General features: G+C 31.0%; 1 protein-coding gene across 1 annotated transcript; it reads left to right on the forward strand.

The window, feature by feature from the left end:
- The first annotated feature begins 371 nt into the window (after positions 1-371).
- On the forward strand, positions 372-17,204 carry LOC134707574 (uncharacterized). The gene is made up of 17 exons (XM_063567468.1): positions 372-490; positions 2,482-2,686; positions 3,224-3,492; positions 4,810-4,912; positions 5,111-5,340; positions 5,986-6,114; positions 6,349-6,519; positions 7,247-7,383; positions 7,951-8,056; positions 8,625-8,708; positions 9,180-9,360; positions 9,553-9,642; positions 10,530-10,598; positions 11,941-12,001; positions 12,991-13,053; positions 13,792-13,976; positions 14,479-17,204. The coding sequence occupies exons 2-17, from the start codon at positions 2,482-2,484 to the stop codon at positions 14,889-14,891; spliced, it is 2,496 nt and encodes an 831-aa protein (XP_063423538.1). The 5' UTR covers positions 372-490; the 3' UTR covers positions 14,892-17,204.
- The last annotated feature ends 1,024 nt before the right edge of the window (positions 17,205-18,228 follow it).

Raw genomic sequence — 18,228 nt, forward strand, 5'->3', positions numbered from 1 at the left:
GTAGTCATTTACATGACCAAAGGAAAGTAACTACAAAATCATCACCCTTCTGTTGCTGCATAATTATAAATTCATAAGATACAAGCACAATAATTACTTGTGCTTGCCTTCTAACTATCTATATGATGATTTTATAATTGTAAGGAACATTTTGATGAACTTTTGAAAAATTTGACATTAGTTTTAATTACAAAAAACATTCAAAAGAGATTAAGTTACTATTTTCAAATTGTTGACATGGTCCACCTGTCACCCGATACGACTCAGGTTTTCCTATTCAATAGATGTTAGGTTATGTGGGGTTATGCTGTTCAGCCGATGACATAGTATACTATGTTACTATATAGTATCGGGTTATCCTGTTGAATAGAATAACTTAAGAGGAACTATAAGGTCTTTTCGAGCATGCGCAATTCCATTTAGCTAAGCACGCTGCATTCAGCATCACTGTTTTTGGCGGCCATTTATAGATTAAGAAAAAAGATAAAAAGTAAGTGCCCATATTTATAAAAACACCTTTTATCTGTAGGATAGTCTAAATATTTATGATATGTTGAAAGGCTGTTATATTTTTTTTCTTTGACGCCTTACATCGACGCTGGGAACAGTATATCTAACGTTATATGTTCCTGATCGACGGACAGCGTTATAGCAAAAATAGAAAATATCCTTCCAACAAGACGTTACAAGGTGTCTAGTCCATATAATTATGACGTCTTGAAAGGCTATTATAATTTGTTTCTTTGACGCCTTACGTAGAAGTAATGCGTCAAAGAAAAAAATTATATTAGCCTTTCAAGACGTCATTATTATTTGAACTACAAGGTGTCCAGCTAATCATGCCGTCTGCTGCGTGTATTTTTTTTATTTTGCCTTTGTTTTTTTTTATCCCACATTGACAAGGAAGGCGTCAAAGCAAACAATAACAATATTAGCCTTCCTTGACTAATTTGTAAGGGTGATTGCCACAGGCACTTGTTTCTACCCATCAGTGTCCATGGAAATAGTCCAAATCGGTGGCGGATCCAGAAATTTTCATAAATGGGGGCTCACTGGCTGCCTAAGAGTAGGCTGGTTGCTTCATGCTTCAGTGAATCCCTAAGCAACAATAAGAAAAATCTGAAATGGGGTCCCTTCCCCCGAGTCAAATAATTTAACTTTATATATAACTAATATAGTACAAAGGTGTAGATTAGAAATTACACCACTCCAGGCTCTTGTTTTCCACGTAATTAAAATTGCCAATAATTAAGAAGTTCTGGATTGAGTCTGATACCGATACCAATACCAATAGTAATTATATTCACATGTTACCAGTTACCTTATTTGTACGTTCCGCATCTGACAGGCGCACCACAAAACGGTGTATTCAGTATTAATATGCTATATTAATGCACGGGTCATAATCACAGGGTTGACACTAGGCCACATTTTAAAGAATGTCTGTTTCCCCTCCCCGGTTCTACCCTTTGTAAACAGACCAGGAAGGCAGGTTTTTTGGGTTTTTTTTTTTACTGGACGTGCTTGTCATTGCATGGTCACATGAATGGTTTGATTTGTCCAGTCCAGGCCACTTATCAGTTGTTTGTGCTCAATTTGAGTGTATTAATTTAGATTATCAATCCTTCTGCTTTCAAGCACTTTCCAAAAATGGAAACAAATTATTTTCAGGAAAAAAATAATTTTGATTTATTTGTGGAAAATAATATTTTGACCCGGGTGGGGGGAGGAGAAACAAACATATTTTTAATTTTGGCCCTACTAAATTGTCAAATTGTTACCTATTATAGTATTTTAATCAGTAAGACTTTTTAAGATAACAATAGGAATACTTAAAAATAAGGCGTATAGGTACATGCAGTTTTCAATTTGTTAGCGGGCATGATGTAAAACAGCGAATCAAAGAATTCAACTTTATTTATAACTAATAAAGGACAATGCTGTTGATTAAAACATACTCCATTCCACATTTGTTCCAGGACCTTTTGTTTTCCAAGTAATTAATATTACCAATGATTGATAAGTTCCAGTTCTACAGGTTCAAACAGAAAGATTTAGATTTGAAAGCAGAGAAAACTGTGCATCTTATAATCATCATGATATATCAGATGACAATACTTATACTTAAATAAGGCTTGCGCATAGTTATATACTTTAATTCAGTCACAGACCCGCAATATCATTGGTGTGTTCTAGTAACTATTAAAAATACACAGGAAAATACATATAATAGTTTTATGAACATTTCATTAAAGACTACTTACATAATATTTATTTGAAATTAACCAATGGCTCTGTAATAACACTGCACAATTAAAATAGCCCATGATCATGATGATTGTCACAATTGTAACATTTGAACATCACGAATTGAATGATATTTTAAGGTTGCAGTGCAAACCATGAATTATTTGAAAAACCACACCTTTTAACAAAGAGTGATCAATTACTTGTTTTACTTCACATTTATTACTTTTTCAGATGAAAAGGATTCACTTAACAACAAAACCACCCAAAATAAAGAGGACTGTTTTTGATGGGGCATCTTCCAAATTCCAAACAAAACATGTCAGGATGACATATAATGGTTCTGATGTTAGTAATAGCAACAATATCAACCAAGAAGTGACTAACCAACTTGCCCAAATAGACTATTCAGCTGACCAATTTGATTTTCAATGTGAAGGTATTTTTGTATTTTATATAATTGTCTGACATTTAGAATTTGTATTCTTGAAGAAGTATTCAAATAAATGTTCTATTAACATAAAATATTTAAGGTAATACAGTTATTCTTATGGATTTTTACCGGATTTTCTACTACAATGTAAACATTTATTGTACTATACACCATTTTCACTATATTTTTTATTATTGCATCTGTGGACAATATCTTGTAAAGATTGCTTGAAATTAGTCACAAAACGCAATTCACTCTGACTCAAGAAAGATGGCTACTGTTTAAAGTAATTAAAAGTGTTGGATAACAACAACGGTAAAATTGTCTGATTACACATTTTGTATTTTACTTTTATACACCAGTTTACAGGACGTATTATGATATTCTGTGCCTGGTGTGTCTACTCGATCATGTTTAACCAACAAAATGAAAACCACAAATTAAAAACCTGCGGCTGTATGAGTGTTTATTTGTCTTGTTAATTTGCCTGCTTTGTGAACTGATCGAATTACAATGATTATGATAAATTGACTGTTTTTGCAGATAATGTGAACAGTAATCCTGGAAGAATCAATCTTACATATGCAGAAAAAAGGAAAAGGGTAATGGGAGCATGGGACTTGCTGAGAGACAAGCTCATTGAAACCAGGTTGGAGGAACAGTCCCCAGCAACTCATTATTGTTGCTTTTGTGAATCATCTGTTGATGATGTTATTTTTTGTCAAGATTGTGGTCCCTCAGCATATTACTGTGATACTTGCTGTAAGAGGATTCACCAGAACATTTTGTTCCATAAACCACACCAGTGGAAGGTAAAATATGGCCACAATATATAAATAAAAAAAGATGTGGTATAATTGTTAATGAAACAACTCTCCACAAGCATACAAGAGACCAAATGACAAAGAAATTATTTACTATAGGTTGCTGTACAGCCTTCAACAATGAACAAAGCTCTGAAATGACAATGTAAAACAATTTAAATGAGAAAACTAACAGCCTAATTTTTGTAAAGAAAATGAACGAAAAACATATGTAACACATAAGCAAACGACAACCATGGAATTACAGGCTCATGACTTGGGTCAGGCACATACAGAATGTGGTGGGGTTAAAATGTTATCAATATTATCCCAACCCTCCTCTAACCTGGGACATGTTGTAATAGTTTAACATATGAACGAACTATAAAAATCAGTTGAAAAAGGCTCAAGTCATCAGATGGATAAAAATACAAATGTTACTAGTACAAGTGGACGTGGCCAGGTACTTGTACATCCCGCTACTCGCTACATTGAAGACATGTCAGTGACCTTCTGCTGTTGTTTTTTCCATGGTTGGGTTGTAATATCTTTGACACATTTCCCATTTCCATTCTCAATTTTATAAATTTTAGTCAGTACAGATTTGAGAGTACTCAGCGTCGCAGTTACTGACAGCTAGTTCAAATCCACTTACAACCAATAAAAGAATCATGCATCTAAGACTAATGTCAGTTTTTCATGTGTTTAAATGTAGTTTAAAAAACTTAACCATGTTAACTGAAAACTAGGATAGAAATGCAATATTGCAGCTTTTAGAAATGTTTAAAAATTGATATACTTTGCAATGCTTTTTGAGGTTATCTAATGAATATCATAAAACCGTTAATAAGTTTTAAAAATTGAGAAGTTATTACTCACTATTTTCAATAAGAATGTTCAAATGCTTAAAATGTACACACAAAAAAACACAATGAAATTCATTGAAAAATTGTTAAGACGAGATTGGTCTAATCGCCTTCAAGATACAATGTATATTGATCCAAAGATTTTTTATTCCATAAAAAAGAATAGGTTTGTTTGTCCAAACGCTACCTACCCAGAAAAAAGCTGCCTACTCAAATTCTTTTATTATCCTGATTTGAAGAAGTTTTTTTTTAATCAGATAGACATAAAGACTAATAAACACCAGATACTTCAATTTCTTTTTCGCCTACCTACCTACTCACTGTCTCAACCTTTGAAACCAAAAAAATTTTAATTGTGACATTGCCCTGTACTAATATATCTTTTTCAGGTTTATATTTAATCGTATTAACCTCATACAATAATACTATAATTTATATACATACTTTACCTCTATTACAGCAAACCATGTATGTACCTATTCAAATGACTAATGAACTTGCCAGGAAAGACCACATTTGTGAATCATCATACTCTACTTCCATATATGCTGTTGATGTAAAGGGTAAATATTTTTTTATGCTGCCCCAAAATAAATGTTCCAAATAATGGGTTCTGTATGGTTACTTTAGTATCCTCTTTTTCTTGATTGAAATTAACTTTATACAGATGAAATAATAATTTTGAAGGGGAAGAAACTGAATTTATTACTCTTTAGAGCCTCTAGTTCTTCTTTATTTAATATTTTTTTCTCATTTTGCAGGTTTACAACATACATGTAAAATCCAGCTATGCAGATGTGAAGATCCTGCTGTCACTTTTTTGCGTTACAGCTTATGGCCAGCTACACCTACAAGCCCTAAAATTGGCTTTGATCTCAGATTTATGGAGCTATTGTCTGTTTTGCAACTTGAGTGCTGTTTACCTGCAAAATCTTTTTGTGATGCTTTAGATACTATGCACTCTAACTACATCAAATTAATCTCAAACGTTGTAAGTTAATTTTAACAGTTTTCTGATGTTGGAAAGTGTTTTGTCTCTGACATTACTCATTTGTTAGAAATGCATCAATATAGACCATTAAAATGTTGATATATTTTAAAATTATTTATTGTCACAATGTGCTGTCTAGATGTAGAAAAAATAAGAAAAAAGATGGGAATTGTGGACTAGAATGTAAAGATATTTGGTTCACATTAAGTTTGTAAAAAAATGCTGGTATACCCTGTATATTGTGGGTACATTAAGATTTGTTTTCAACCTCATCAATGTATATTGTAAATACTTGGTATAAAACATAAGAATAACATCTTTCAAATATAACACCTAAATTATTATATCAATATAGCTTCTTGCGATCATTGGTTTAGTTTTACTCACTGGTTCATGCTACCGCCACTTCCCTTTGCTCAAAGCGAAAACAAGTCGCCCTGTTGTTTACAATACTCGCTTTCAGTAGCTTAGTTACACCATCAGACATTTGTTAAAACCTTAATTTTTTTATTGATAATAAAAGAAATTCAAACATAAACAATTCATTTTCTGAAGAAAAGAGGTTACAGCATTGACTTTACAGTGTGTAGCAGGTTACTTCATTTGAATCTGTTTTAATAAAATTCTCTTCTCTTTTCTTTTTAGGAAAAAAACATATATAGAGCTGTGGTTGGTGATTGCCTCACTGAGTACAATTACCATAGGTATTCACTGAATACCCGAGCAAACATAACAGAATCTTCTTTTGCCACAGAATGTCCGATATGTGTTAAGGTAAGTTTCTAAAATAAGTTTATATTATTTCTTTTTGAATTGATTTGTTCCAACAAACTTTAACTTATCATATCATTTTGGAAAACATATTAGCGATTTCATGTGTCATGATAAATTTTACAAATACAATTTTGTAATTGGTCTGTCTCGTTTGTCAAATCTGAAACAACGTACGCTATAATTGTTTTAACGATTTAATTTTGAGTTCTATATGACTTTATAATCTTTTCACAGACACCATCAATAGTTTCCATGGATGCCAACTTTGGTCTTGTTCACAAACAATCGTCAGGATCTGGTCAAGACAGACAATCAGCTAGACATAAAAACCTATATTTTCTTGATCATGGGGATCTCAGAAGATTTATCGATGATTACGCTCTTGACAGTAAAGCACCAAATAGTGTAAGTTATTTTAATTTCTAGCGACTGTGTATGGTAGCCATGATCCATCAGTGGAATGAAACATTTTTTATTAACTAGACTTGGGTAAAAGGTATTCAGAAAATAAGAACCAAATTCACATTTAACGTGTAACTATGAAAACAAAATATGACGAAAGTTCTATAGTTGGTTTTTTTAACCAATTTAAGTGTATTTTAGATTGTCAAATTATGTGCACACCCAAGAATTATACAATAACTAATCAAAGAACTTTAATAGATACAAATATTAATTAAGTGACTGAACAACACATTAATTCACATTTGCGGATATTAATTTTCATCATGTTCATTGTTTAAATGAAAACTTTGCATTTAATGCATTATTGAGACGACATCATGTTTCTCCATATTTTTGTTCTCTGTGCATTTCCATACATTATGTGCAAATTTGAAATAGTTGTCCAATGTTTTATTTCTTTGGCCAAAACTTACCCTTAAATACCCCTACTCCTTATATTGTTTATGGTTCCACCATGATAATTAAATTTAAAATGTCCTTTTTCTCAGATTTCTCTTTTTTACTTTCATATTAATATATGATTTTGAAATGACAATACATGTACAGTATACAATTATATTTAAAAAAAAAAATTGTACATTAACTAGAATATACTCCAATTTTAATCACATCACATGTGTATAAACCATAGATATAGATGAATTATAAAGTTATATATACATTTTAGGAATGTTCAAACTTCCAGGCTGGTAATGCCATTCGCTCTAAAGTGAAAAATGGTAAACTTGATGTTACAGGAATATTCGGCAGTGTATGCAAGCATGACATTCCAATATATTTTGCAGATTTGGTTCATGGAGAAAGGTATATGTACAAATGTATATTCTGTTACAACTGTTTTCCTATTAAAATCCTATTAAAAAAAGGCTGTTTGGTTTGGTTATTTCTCAGTTTCATTATTTATTCTATGGACAAAGTTAAGAAAAAAGTAGTATTTATTACCATGCAAAATTACCAATTAATAAACTTAATAAACAATTAAAAAAATCTGCTTTAGTTAAATTTAGTTGTAAGAAAAATGTCACACTCTTGGGAACCCTTGTAATTTTAATCATCAACTGTCATCTTATGACATGTTATTTACCCTTGAATTAAGAAATAATTTGTCAAACTATTTTATTTTAGATTTACAGTAGCATAGTTTTCATTTTTTATTAGTATCTAATGCTTCTGCAAATTGATTCATATACTTTTTTGTCTTCAAGTCTTTCCTTGGGCAAGTAAGAGTAAGTATGATTGTTTACTGTAAAAATATGATTTTCAAACAATTAACCTTAAAGGTGTAAATAAATATTTCCATAAATATTGTGAAATTTTCCATCTTTGTGTATGTTTATATGTAGAACTTCTTTAAATTCTTTCTCTTTTCAGATTGAGTTATCCAGTCTATATGTTAAAGTGTATATTGGAAAATAGGTCATCAGATAATTTGGTTGTCATGTATGACATTGCCTGTATGTTGCATAAACATTTGAAGGTAATCTTTAAAAAATTGTTTAATGGATGTTTGAAAAAAATATACTGTTTAAAGTTTTTTTCCTATTTAGTATTATTCATGGGATTAGTAAGTGATTTATTTCTTTGGAAAACAACATCAGTTACATGTATTATGGATTCTAAAATAAAATATACTCAAAAGAGTCTGATTGATTAACTGTATATACTCCCTATATATCAGCCCAACAATGCTCACACCACATCATCCTTTATCTAGATCTGTACATTTGTGAAAGCAAATATTTTGTTCTTTTAAGGATGTCTGACATTGTTGGGCTAATTTTAAACGAATTATCTATACAGAATGTATTGTCAGCCTTGTATCACCATCCCTGCTGGTGACCTGATGGATAAAATCTGCTATAGAGTTTGTCATTGGTTTAGAGGTACTTGTATATATATATATATGTTTTTATACAACGTAATTGTAGGTTTGAATGTTTTCAATTTAGACTTGTGTCTATATATATATATATATCTATATATATTGTTCCTTCTTATGCTGTTTGTATACATAAATTGCATAATTTACTCTCTTTTCATTTCAGAAAACTAATAACATTGATGTTTTAGAGAGATGTTCCTTTGCTGTCCCTGTTTTTCACAGTTTTGCACACAATACAGAATGTCAGGTAAACTTATCAATTTTATGAATTATGTCCTAGTCATATGATGATGGTAGCAATTTTTTTTATCTGTATGAAAATGGGGAATGTGCCAAAGAGACGACAACCCAACCATAGAGCAGACATGTTAGGTGTCCCAAATTTCATTCCCAAATTTTTGTGTTCTAAGATAACAAGACAATTGTTTGGACATTTCTTTAGTGCTAGTTTTAATTTTAAAGGCTGTTCAAAAGTTAAAATTGTTCCCCTAACTGCAATTGAATAGAAAATTCTGAAATTTCGTTGATTTTACTTTTAATGTTCCGGTACAACTTGATTCAAATAAAATGGGACAATTACATTTTTAGCTTTTGATTCAAACCTTATTCAAATGAGTTACTTCTTGAGTGTTATATTTTTTAATGTATTTTAGTCTTTCTTGTATGCTGTTGTTGTTGTAAGGTTAATTTTAGGAACTTTTGGAATGTTTTTTTATAGTTGATGTATGGTCAGAGATTTGCAGACGGAACAGGTTTGACAGACGGAGAGGGAATTGAAAGGCTGTGGTCCTATCTGAGGGGTTTTAGAAAAATAACCAAAGAAATGACAATCAATAACAGGCAAGATCTACTAACGGAAGCTATGTTGCACCACACAGAAAAACAAATATGGAATCTAGGTATGTAGCTAATATTAGATTTTCATTTAATTCATATATATGAAAATCATCTTTATGTTAGCCAAAAATATACCCATCGTCTGTCTGTAAGCATGTCCCAAAATTTATTTCCATTCTTCACCTTTACCTTGACTCAATATTATAATTCAAAATAGGGTTCTTAACATAGATATACTTTCTTCTTTTTTTCAGGAAAAAGAATGGTAGAGAAGAAGAAACGATGTGAGCAGATATTGAAAGAAAATGAGGCCATTATATCTGGAATTCTTGTTGATATGAAAGGTAGGATGACCTTTAAACTATTTATTGAAATTTGTATTATTTTGAAATATAAAATGGGTATCCATAAATGCTGGTTCATATCAGTTCAAATTAAAAAAAAATAACCTACCCCTTTATCATGCTGGCCTAAATTATGTTGCCTTTTATAGGCAATGTTTAGTTTTAATGTAAGTTAACCCATTTTATTTTATTAATATCAAGTAATTTGATACCCTGTTCCAATACTTTTTGATGAAATTATGCAAGATATAGTTCTCAAGAAGTACATACATAGGTCTTTTTCTCACTGGCACTCAAACAATATATTTATATTGATAATATACAATTATTGACTTTTGATGACGGTGATCTCGAGATTGTTGGATGATTTTAAGGGTCATAAATTTTTTAGCTAACTTGATGAATCAAAATATGCTAACAGATCAATGTAAGAATCAATATTTATTAACCCGAGATATGATATTCAACTAAAATCAAAAGTTAACTATTGTTTTATAGTCATATAATAACATGCTTTTTTTGTTATTTTATTGAGTAATATTTATTGACAGAATCTTTACCAATTTTAAAAATGCAGTATAATAGTCAAATTAATTTGTAAAAGAAGTATTCATAAAAAAGCTGATTGATAATATATGAGCTTCGTCAGATAGAAATAGACCTTATGCAAGTGCACATTGACATGTATATAACTTTGCTTAGTTTAAGGAAAATTTATCATGTTCAAGTACAAAGTAAGATGAATTTTGTTCTTTGTTAAAGGGTTCTTATAACAACTCGATTTATAAACAGTTCCAGACTTTTGACTGAGATTTAATTTCAAGTCGTCATGGCCAATATATTTATTCAAGAGTAGACAGAACTTTAAACTTATTTCTTTATTACAGAATCTAAAGATGTGATTCAAACCTGGAAGGAAGAATGGAAAACACAATCCAACAGAAAAGAAAGGAAAGGTGAGGAATAATATGAATGCTTTTTGTGGTACGGCTGGTATAATGCATAGTCCTCTGCATAAATGTTTGACTAAGCGTGATTCAATATGCAGTTTACAGGAAAGACCTTGGGAAGTAAACTTATATAATAGTTCTTGAAAAACTAGTCATTATCATGATATATGGACTGCCCACAGGACAGTGGTATTGACTATGATATTGATAATGACTGAGCTGAAGGCGAGGTTATTATTGCTGTTGCAGTCAATACCACCGTCCTACGGGCAGTCCATGTATCACAATAATGACCAGTTTTTCAAGAACTATCATGTTTATTTCATTAAGAAACCATGTTTTGGGAAATTCTCATAAATTCAAAACACCTAAAGCGAACTCAAGCAGTTGTACGATTTCTATAGCAAAGAGTGAAGACCAGTCGTAGTAATACTGCCATTCATTTTAATGCAACTTTTCAGTATATAAATTCTTAATTGAGTTCCCCTTAATTTTACTATTAACGAAAACATATAATAAACAATTCAACAACTTAAATGCAATATTAAAAACAGGAACATGCTTTATAAAAAGTACATCTTTCTAAACAGAGAAACCACGCCCGATTGGTCATTAATAGCAGAGAAACCACGCCCCAACAGTCATTATCAAAGGGAAACCACGCCCCAATGGTCCATATCATGTAAAAGTTCATTAACGACCGGTTTTCTGGTCCGTATTGTTCTGTTTATGACCGATGGAATTTATTACTGAAGATTAATGAATGTCATGTGACCCCTTTTTATCCAATAAGAGAATCTAATTCCCAACCGATATGAAATAATTTATAATAGTTTTCATTGGTAGCCTTCCATAAGAAATATTTTATAATTTTGAGTTGTAACGTGTAATTAATGTTTAGATTTGTTGTGCAGCAACATCCTGCACATACTACACATTTGCCACTCATTCAAAGTAAAAGCCTTGACAGGTTAATTTAGTTTCTATGAAGAATGATCTAAGATATTGGTTGAAAATTAGTACAGTTACACAATAAAATTGAGAATGGAAATGGGGAATGTGTCAAAGAGACAACAACCCAACCAAATAAAAAACAACAGCAGAAGGTCACCAACAGGTCTTCAATGTAGCGAGAAATTCCCGCTCCCGGAGGCGTCCTTCAGCTGGCCCCTAAACAAATATATACTAGTTCAGTGATAATGAACGCCATACTAATACAAGTCCAGAATCACAAAATACACTTAATACTATTACCTCACAATCTTTTCTATTTTTGGAAAAATGCAGGCAACTTTATATTATTTATTTTCAAATATATTATACTAGTTCTTAAAATTTATTCATTTAGCTCTGCCTTTGACTACTGATGAGCAGTATGCTGAACTCCTGCATCAGATTGAATCCAAAAAGTGAGTTTCAAGTAGTTGAATTGAGAACTTGAATGAAAAACAAATCATGTGGCTCATCCTTTTAAAACATTTAGAACCCATTGTGAAATAAAAAAATAAAAAAGGTGGATTGAGGGTTTATGTTCTTAAAAGCTAGTTTTGAAAACTAACATGATCTTAGGACAGAATATAATGTTATCTACAACTTTTTCCTGAAGGCCAAAACAAAATTAGAACTTTGATGGCTGAGTGATTTAAGTTATTACTATAATCACTAGTGAGTCAACATGGAGGTCAGGAGTTTAAACCCATTCTTGCTGCTCTTATCTTAAATGACTGGCTGCCTTAAAATGCCCCAAATCAGTGTTAGAATAAGTCTTAAATCAAACCCAAAACAGAATATATGTATGTTACAGTAAGCCAACCAACTCTTATTGTAGAACTAGCTGACTACATCATTTAATTTCTGTTATTTAGGAAGTAACTAATTGAAATTGTTGGACACAAGGGGTATATCTGGGTATTTTGCGAAAAAGGACCATGGCCAGTTATTGGAATTTTAACACGGTTATCAATGAAATTGGGAAATACAACCAATATTCCAGGTGGTAGTTAAATAGCAACTAGTTCATTTAAAAGATTCTTTTTTTTTGGGGGGGGGGGGGGGGAGATAAAATAAGAAACTACATAATTCTATTTTCTGTTCCTTTTTGTTTTTAGATTTAACAACAAGACACTCGAGTTTATTTTAGTATCAAATAAAAAAAAACATTCAAAATCTACTCATTAAATACACAGGTCAATTTGGCCTATAGACAACTCAGACCATGGAAATATGAATCACTTCATCCAAAATCATAGTGCCAAAATAAGATAAAAAAAAATGAAAATACTGATGACTTACCTTTCCTTTTTTTTTAATGATTTAATTTAGTCTGCTGTGGTAGTTCCTGCTACAACTGCTACAATGCTTGTGCATTGTTGTGACATTATTGTGGTTTTTTTTACAGGCAACTATTAGATATAACTGAAGCAGATGATGAAAAGGTGGAAATGGAAAGACACATTGAAAGGTGAATTTGACACATATATATGTAACATTTTTAATATATTATTGTAATATTCCTTATTATTTTGTAAGCACTAGCACTTTAACCTTTTCTGCAATCATACAGAGACATTACAAAGTTTTCTGGCATTTGTTGATGATTGTTTGTCATAGATGAAACATGCTTTGGGAAAAAAATGTGTACATGCATTAATTTGAATATGGATATTATTACAGTCATTAAGGGATAACATCAAAAGATCAATGTAAGATAAAAAAAAAATGGGTCAATCTTTTTTTCCAAATTAAGTTTAGAAGGAGGGGGGTCAGTGAAAAAACTATACGAATTAAGTTTTTTTATCCTTCATTGAACTTTTGATGTCATCCTTAAATATGTGAACTTTTCAAATATCAGCTCATGGACGTATAACCTATACAACTGAAGAAATGTATTTAACCTTCAAACTAAAAAAAAACCACAAAAAACTCAACTGCAAATGGATGAACACTTCAACTTTTAATTTCAACTTTTAAAAAAAATTTGGTTTATTTTTTTTTATTTCTATTAAGGGTTGCACTTAAAACATGTGATGATACTTTATCTGTTGATCATTAGATCTTACGCTAAATACACTTGTGATTACAGTATAGTTGTGCAATAAATAGAAATGTTATAAGTTTTCAATTTTACATTATGGAGTGAAATTTTAACCCCACTTAAAAACAAAATTCATTTTTTCTATTATAATGTCTTCTTTTCTAGGCTAATATCAGATTGTTCAAAGTTGAAGAAAAAAACAAATTTCACCCAGCTTCAGCTTACTTCAGATCAAGGACAACTGCTTTTAGAATCAGCTCAGACAAAGAGAAAAAGCGCATGCTTAGTCAAATTAAAGGAACTTGCAACTGACCGGCAATATTTGTCTAGCTTGATGAAGAAATATGCAGGTATGAAAATGTATAACTAGTATTATATTCATAAGAGCTGTTCTACATGTTTTTAAACTTACATGGTACCAACGGTAGACAATTCAAAACTTAATTAATCACCCATAGAGTCAAATTTATAATTTCAATTCAATTTTCAATTAATTAACATTTTTTTTTCTGTAATTATGTATGGCTTTCTAAGAAGTTGTGATTCAAGCTTTATACGTCAAGCTATACAATGTGTTAAATTTTAAGGTTTACCCCTCAGCAACTATTTGTAAATAGCCATATAGGAATTTTTTATTGCATTTTTCTCAAAACTACAAATGAGTCCTTCAAAATTCAAAATCAAGTGTCATATAACCTGCTTTTCATTGCGAATTGTTCACAAATGTTTTTCTGTACAACTCTCTATTTACCGTTTTACTTGACACATAAATAACATGTTACCATTATTTTTATCAGTGTTATGTCCTTTTTTCTGAGAGCCAATAAATAATTTGTTATATCAATTTTTCAGAGGGTCAAGCCATTGGAATCCGTATAAGCAAACAGTTCTCAAGCAACTTTCTAAAGATAAAAAAAGAAGTGGACAAACTGAATGCTATTAACAACACAAATTTGGATTCTAAACAATTTTTGTCACTTGAATCAGAAATATATGATCAGTTGGAATCGAGAAAGATATCTGAAAACCAACAAAAGGCTGTTCAGTCCAAATGTTTGATAGACCATGCAGAAGAAGAAAGTAATAATATTGACATTGAAATAAAAAAGTATTTACTTTATTTAAGTAAACAGAGTAAGGAAATTATTGACACAATCAACAATCTTTTACCTTTAGAAGGAAACCGGTTCCATTTAGGCAAAATTAATTACCTGTTTGTGAAACATTTTAATATTGAAACTCTTTTTCATTCATGTTTCACATAATTTGAACACACTGTTACAGATGTTTCTATTGTACCAAGAATAGTTCATGATAAATTGAATACTGAATTGTCAAGATCCTTAAATTTACCAACCAAAGAAGAAATGACAACAATATTTCAGGAAATTGAGCAGTTTGAAACTAATGATTTGAACAGTATTTATATAGAAAAGGACAGTGATGAGGAATTAGATGAAGATGATATTTAAATTGATAACAGTGGTTTTTTTGTGTTGATGACACAATTATTAGATCGATAAATAAAAGAAAAGCTTAAACCATGTCAGTTAATAGCACTTGGTTTTAAAACTCAATTTTTCAAGGGGTCAAGCCATTGGAATCCGTATAAGCAAACAGTTCTCAAGCAACTTTCTAAAGATAAAAAAAGTGGACAAGCTGAATGCTATTAACAACACAAATTTGGATTCTAAACAATTTCTGGTTTCAAAGGGTCAAGCCATTGGAATCCGTATAAGCAAACAGTACTCAAGCAACTTTCTAAAGATAAAAAAAGACGTGGACAAACTGAATGCTATTAACAACACAAATTTGGATTCTAAACAATTTCTGGTTTCAGAGGGTCAAGCCATTGGAATCCGTATAAGCAAACAGTTCTCGAGCAACTTTCTAAAGATAAAAAAAGACGTGGACAAACTGAATGCTATTAACAACACAAATTTGGATTCTAAACAATTTCTGGTTTCAGAGGGTCAAGCCATTGGAATCCGTATAAGCAAACAGTACTCAAGCAACTTTCTAAAGATAAAAAAAGAAGTGGACAAACTAAATGCTATTAACAACACAAATTTGGATTCTAAACAATTTCTGGTTTCAGAGGGTCAAGCCATTGGAATCCGTATAAGCAAACAGTTCTCGAGCAACTTTCTAAAGATAAAAAAAGACGTGGACAAACTGAATGCTATTAACAACACAAATTTGGATTCTAAACAATTTTTGTCACTTGAATCAGAAATATATGATCAGTTGGAATCGAGAAAGATATCTGAAAACCAACAAAAGGCTGTTCAGTCCAAATGTTTGATTGACCATGCAGAAGAAGAAAGTAATAATATTGACATTGAAATAAATAATTTACCTTATTTAAGTAAACAGAGTAAAGAAATTTTTGACACAGTCAACAATCTTTTACCTTTAAAAGGAAACTGGTTCCATTTAGGCAAACTCAATAACCTGTTTGTGAAACATTTTAATATTGAAACTCTTTTTCATTCATGTTTCACATAATTTGAACACACTGTTACAGATGTTTCTATTGTACCAAGAATAGTTCATGATAAATTGAATACTGAATTGTCAAGATCCTTAAATTTACCAACCAAAGAAGAAATGACAACAATATTTTTTTAGGAAATTGAGAACAATGATTTTTTAGTGTTTAAAAGATTAGATCAATTTCAACAGAAGCTTTTAAAAAAAATTATGTCAGAAAATGTACCTGGTTAAAAAAAAGGTGATTTTTTTTTAAAAGTTTATTAATATTCTTAAAATTTCATGCCTTTTGTTCTTATTGGTGGGCCGTCTAAAGTTAAAATTATTGCATTTTTTATTCATAAATTTTGCAATATAGAAAGGTTATTTATAAAACAAATGAGTTGTTGCTTTTACTTTTTAGAGGAACTTGCTGTTGAGATTAATCAGGTTGAAATTTTAGGAGTGGGTGCATAAAATGATTTGCAGAACAGGATATAACCCCCTGGCGCACTGTGAAAGGTCGTAAGGTTATAAGTCCCTGGCATGGATGGAACAAGCCTGTAAACTTGGCCTGCTGCAAATCAAACTATGCTTTTTAAAACTTTTATTTATAATTGATTGTTTTTGGAATTAATACAATCTGGACAAGTTTATATGCAGTTTAAACATGTCTGAATAGATCATGTGAATTGGTTGTAATCACAAAATGCTTTGTGTTGCTTGATGATGATAAATTAAAAGTAACCCTTAACATTATTGTTTTAATATAGAACTAATAATATTCTTGACTATAGAGATGTTTGTTTTGGTAAAAAAAACTTGCTGTTAATATATTTCAGGTAGGAATTTAAAGAAAGTTGGGAGGGGGATTGCATGTTATGATTTGCAGAACAGGATATAACCCCCTGGCGCACCGTGAAAGGTCGTAAGGTTATAAGTCCCTGGCATGGATGGAATAAGCCTGTAAACTTGGCCTGCTGCAAATCAAACTATGCTTTTTAAAACTTTTATTGCTTGATTGTTATTGATTTAATGATATTGTACAGATGTTTAACAACTTTAATGGAACCTAAATATCTTTAAAAATAAATTTATGTAACCTATACCCAATGTTGTTCTTTACATTGAATAGTAATTTTGCAGACTTGAGACAGGATGGTACATTTTTTTTTGCCCGTCTTTTAGTGTATATCAAAGAAAATTATTCCAGTGACTAATGTAACTTTAACCTCGAGTCAAGGTCTAATTCCGACAGCTGACACCATACAAATATTTCTTACATATAATATGTCAACAATTGCTTATGGTATATTGGAAGAGAAAAATATGGAACCACAATAAATGACTATAAAAATAATATGAAGTGTGTACGTGTGATATTGAGGCAACTCTTCGTCAAAGACATAATGTACTTATCTTCCAATTCATGAACTGAAACCAGCATGAAATAACATGCTTTACTCTCACATGACTCCACTTGCAGAGACGAGCATAGTTTATCATTCATATACTAGTATGTGTAATAAATTGGAATATTGAATATTGGTGTAAATACAAGGAAAAGGAAACCCAAAGTTAAAATACCATAATTATCACTCAAGAAACCAGTCTTAAGATCTCATTTCCATAATCGATGACTTGGACCTACACCTTACAATATGTGTATATCTATATCAATATAATATAACCACATTACTGTAATAAAACCTGAAAAATCACTTCATTTCTTGCACACCATCTAAACAGTACCTCATGTAACTAGGGAGACAATTATTTTACAAGTAATTGTCCAATTATTGTAGAATCAAGTTTGTGTAGGACAGCAAAATTTAGTTGTCGTCTTCTTAAACTCACTCTTTCGATTATTAACAACAATCAAACAAACCTTACTATTAATAACTGGGACTTGTACATGAGAAGAACAGGGAAAGTAGAATTAAAATTTTTTTAATTTATATAAGTAACCAGAGATATGAACTATATCTGTAAACATCAGCAGTTGGCTTCACCTATCCAGCACACTAGAAAGAAGTCGTTTCCCATATAAATCTGATTCAAATTCTAATCTTTTATTACTCGTCTTTGTGAGCATAGCATGATGATATTTAGATTGTACTTGTACATACA

This window comes from Mytilus trossulus, chromosome 2 (assembly GCF_036588685.1).
Source record: "Mytilus trossulus isolate FHL-02 chromosome 2, PNRI_Mtr1.1.1.hap1, whole genome shotgun sequence".
In the NCBI taxonomy this organism is placed as follows: Eukaryota; Metazoa; Mollusca; class Bivalvia; order Mytilida; family Mytilidae; genus Mytilus; species Mytilus trossulus.

Bases quoted from the DNA above. Each gene is read 5' to 3' on its own strand.
- LOC134707574 (XM_063567468.1), top strand. From the start codon at position 2,482: ATGAAAAGGATTCACTTAACAACAAAACCACCCAAAATAAAGAGGACT. The intron at 9,643-10,529 runs GTAGGATGACCT...TCTTTATTACAG, and splicing joins AATTCTTGTTGATATGAAAG to AATCTAAAGATGTGATTCAA. The intron at 12,002-12,990 runs GTGAGTTTCAAG...TTTTTTTTACAG, and splicing joins CATCAGATTGAATCCAAAAA to GCAACTATTAGATATAACTG.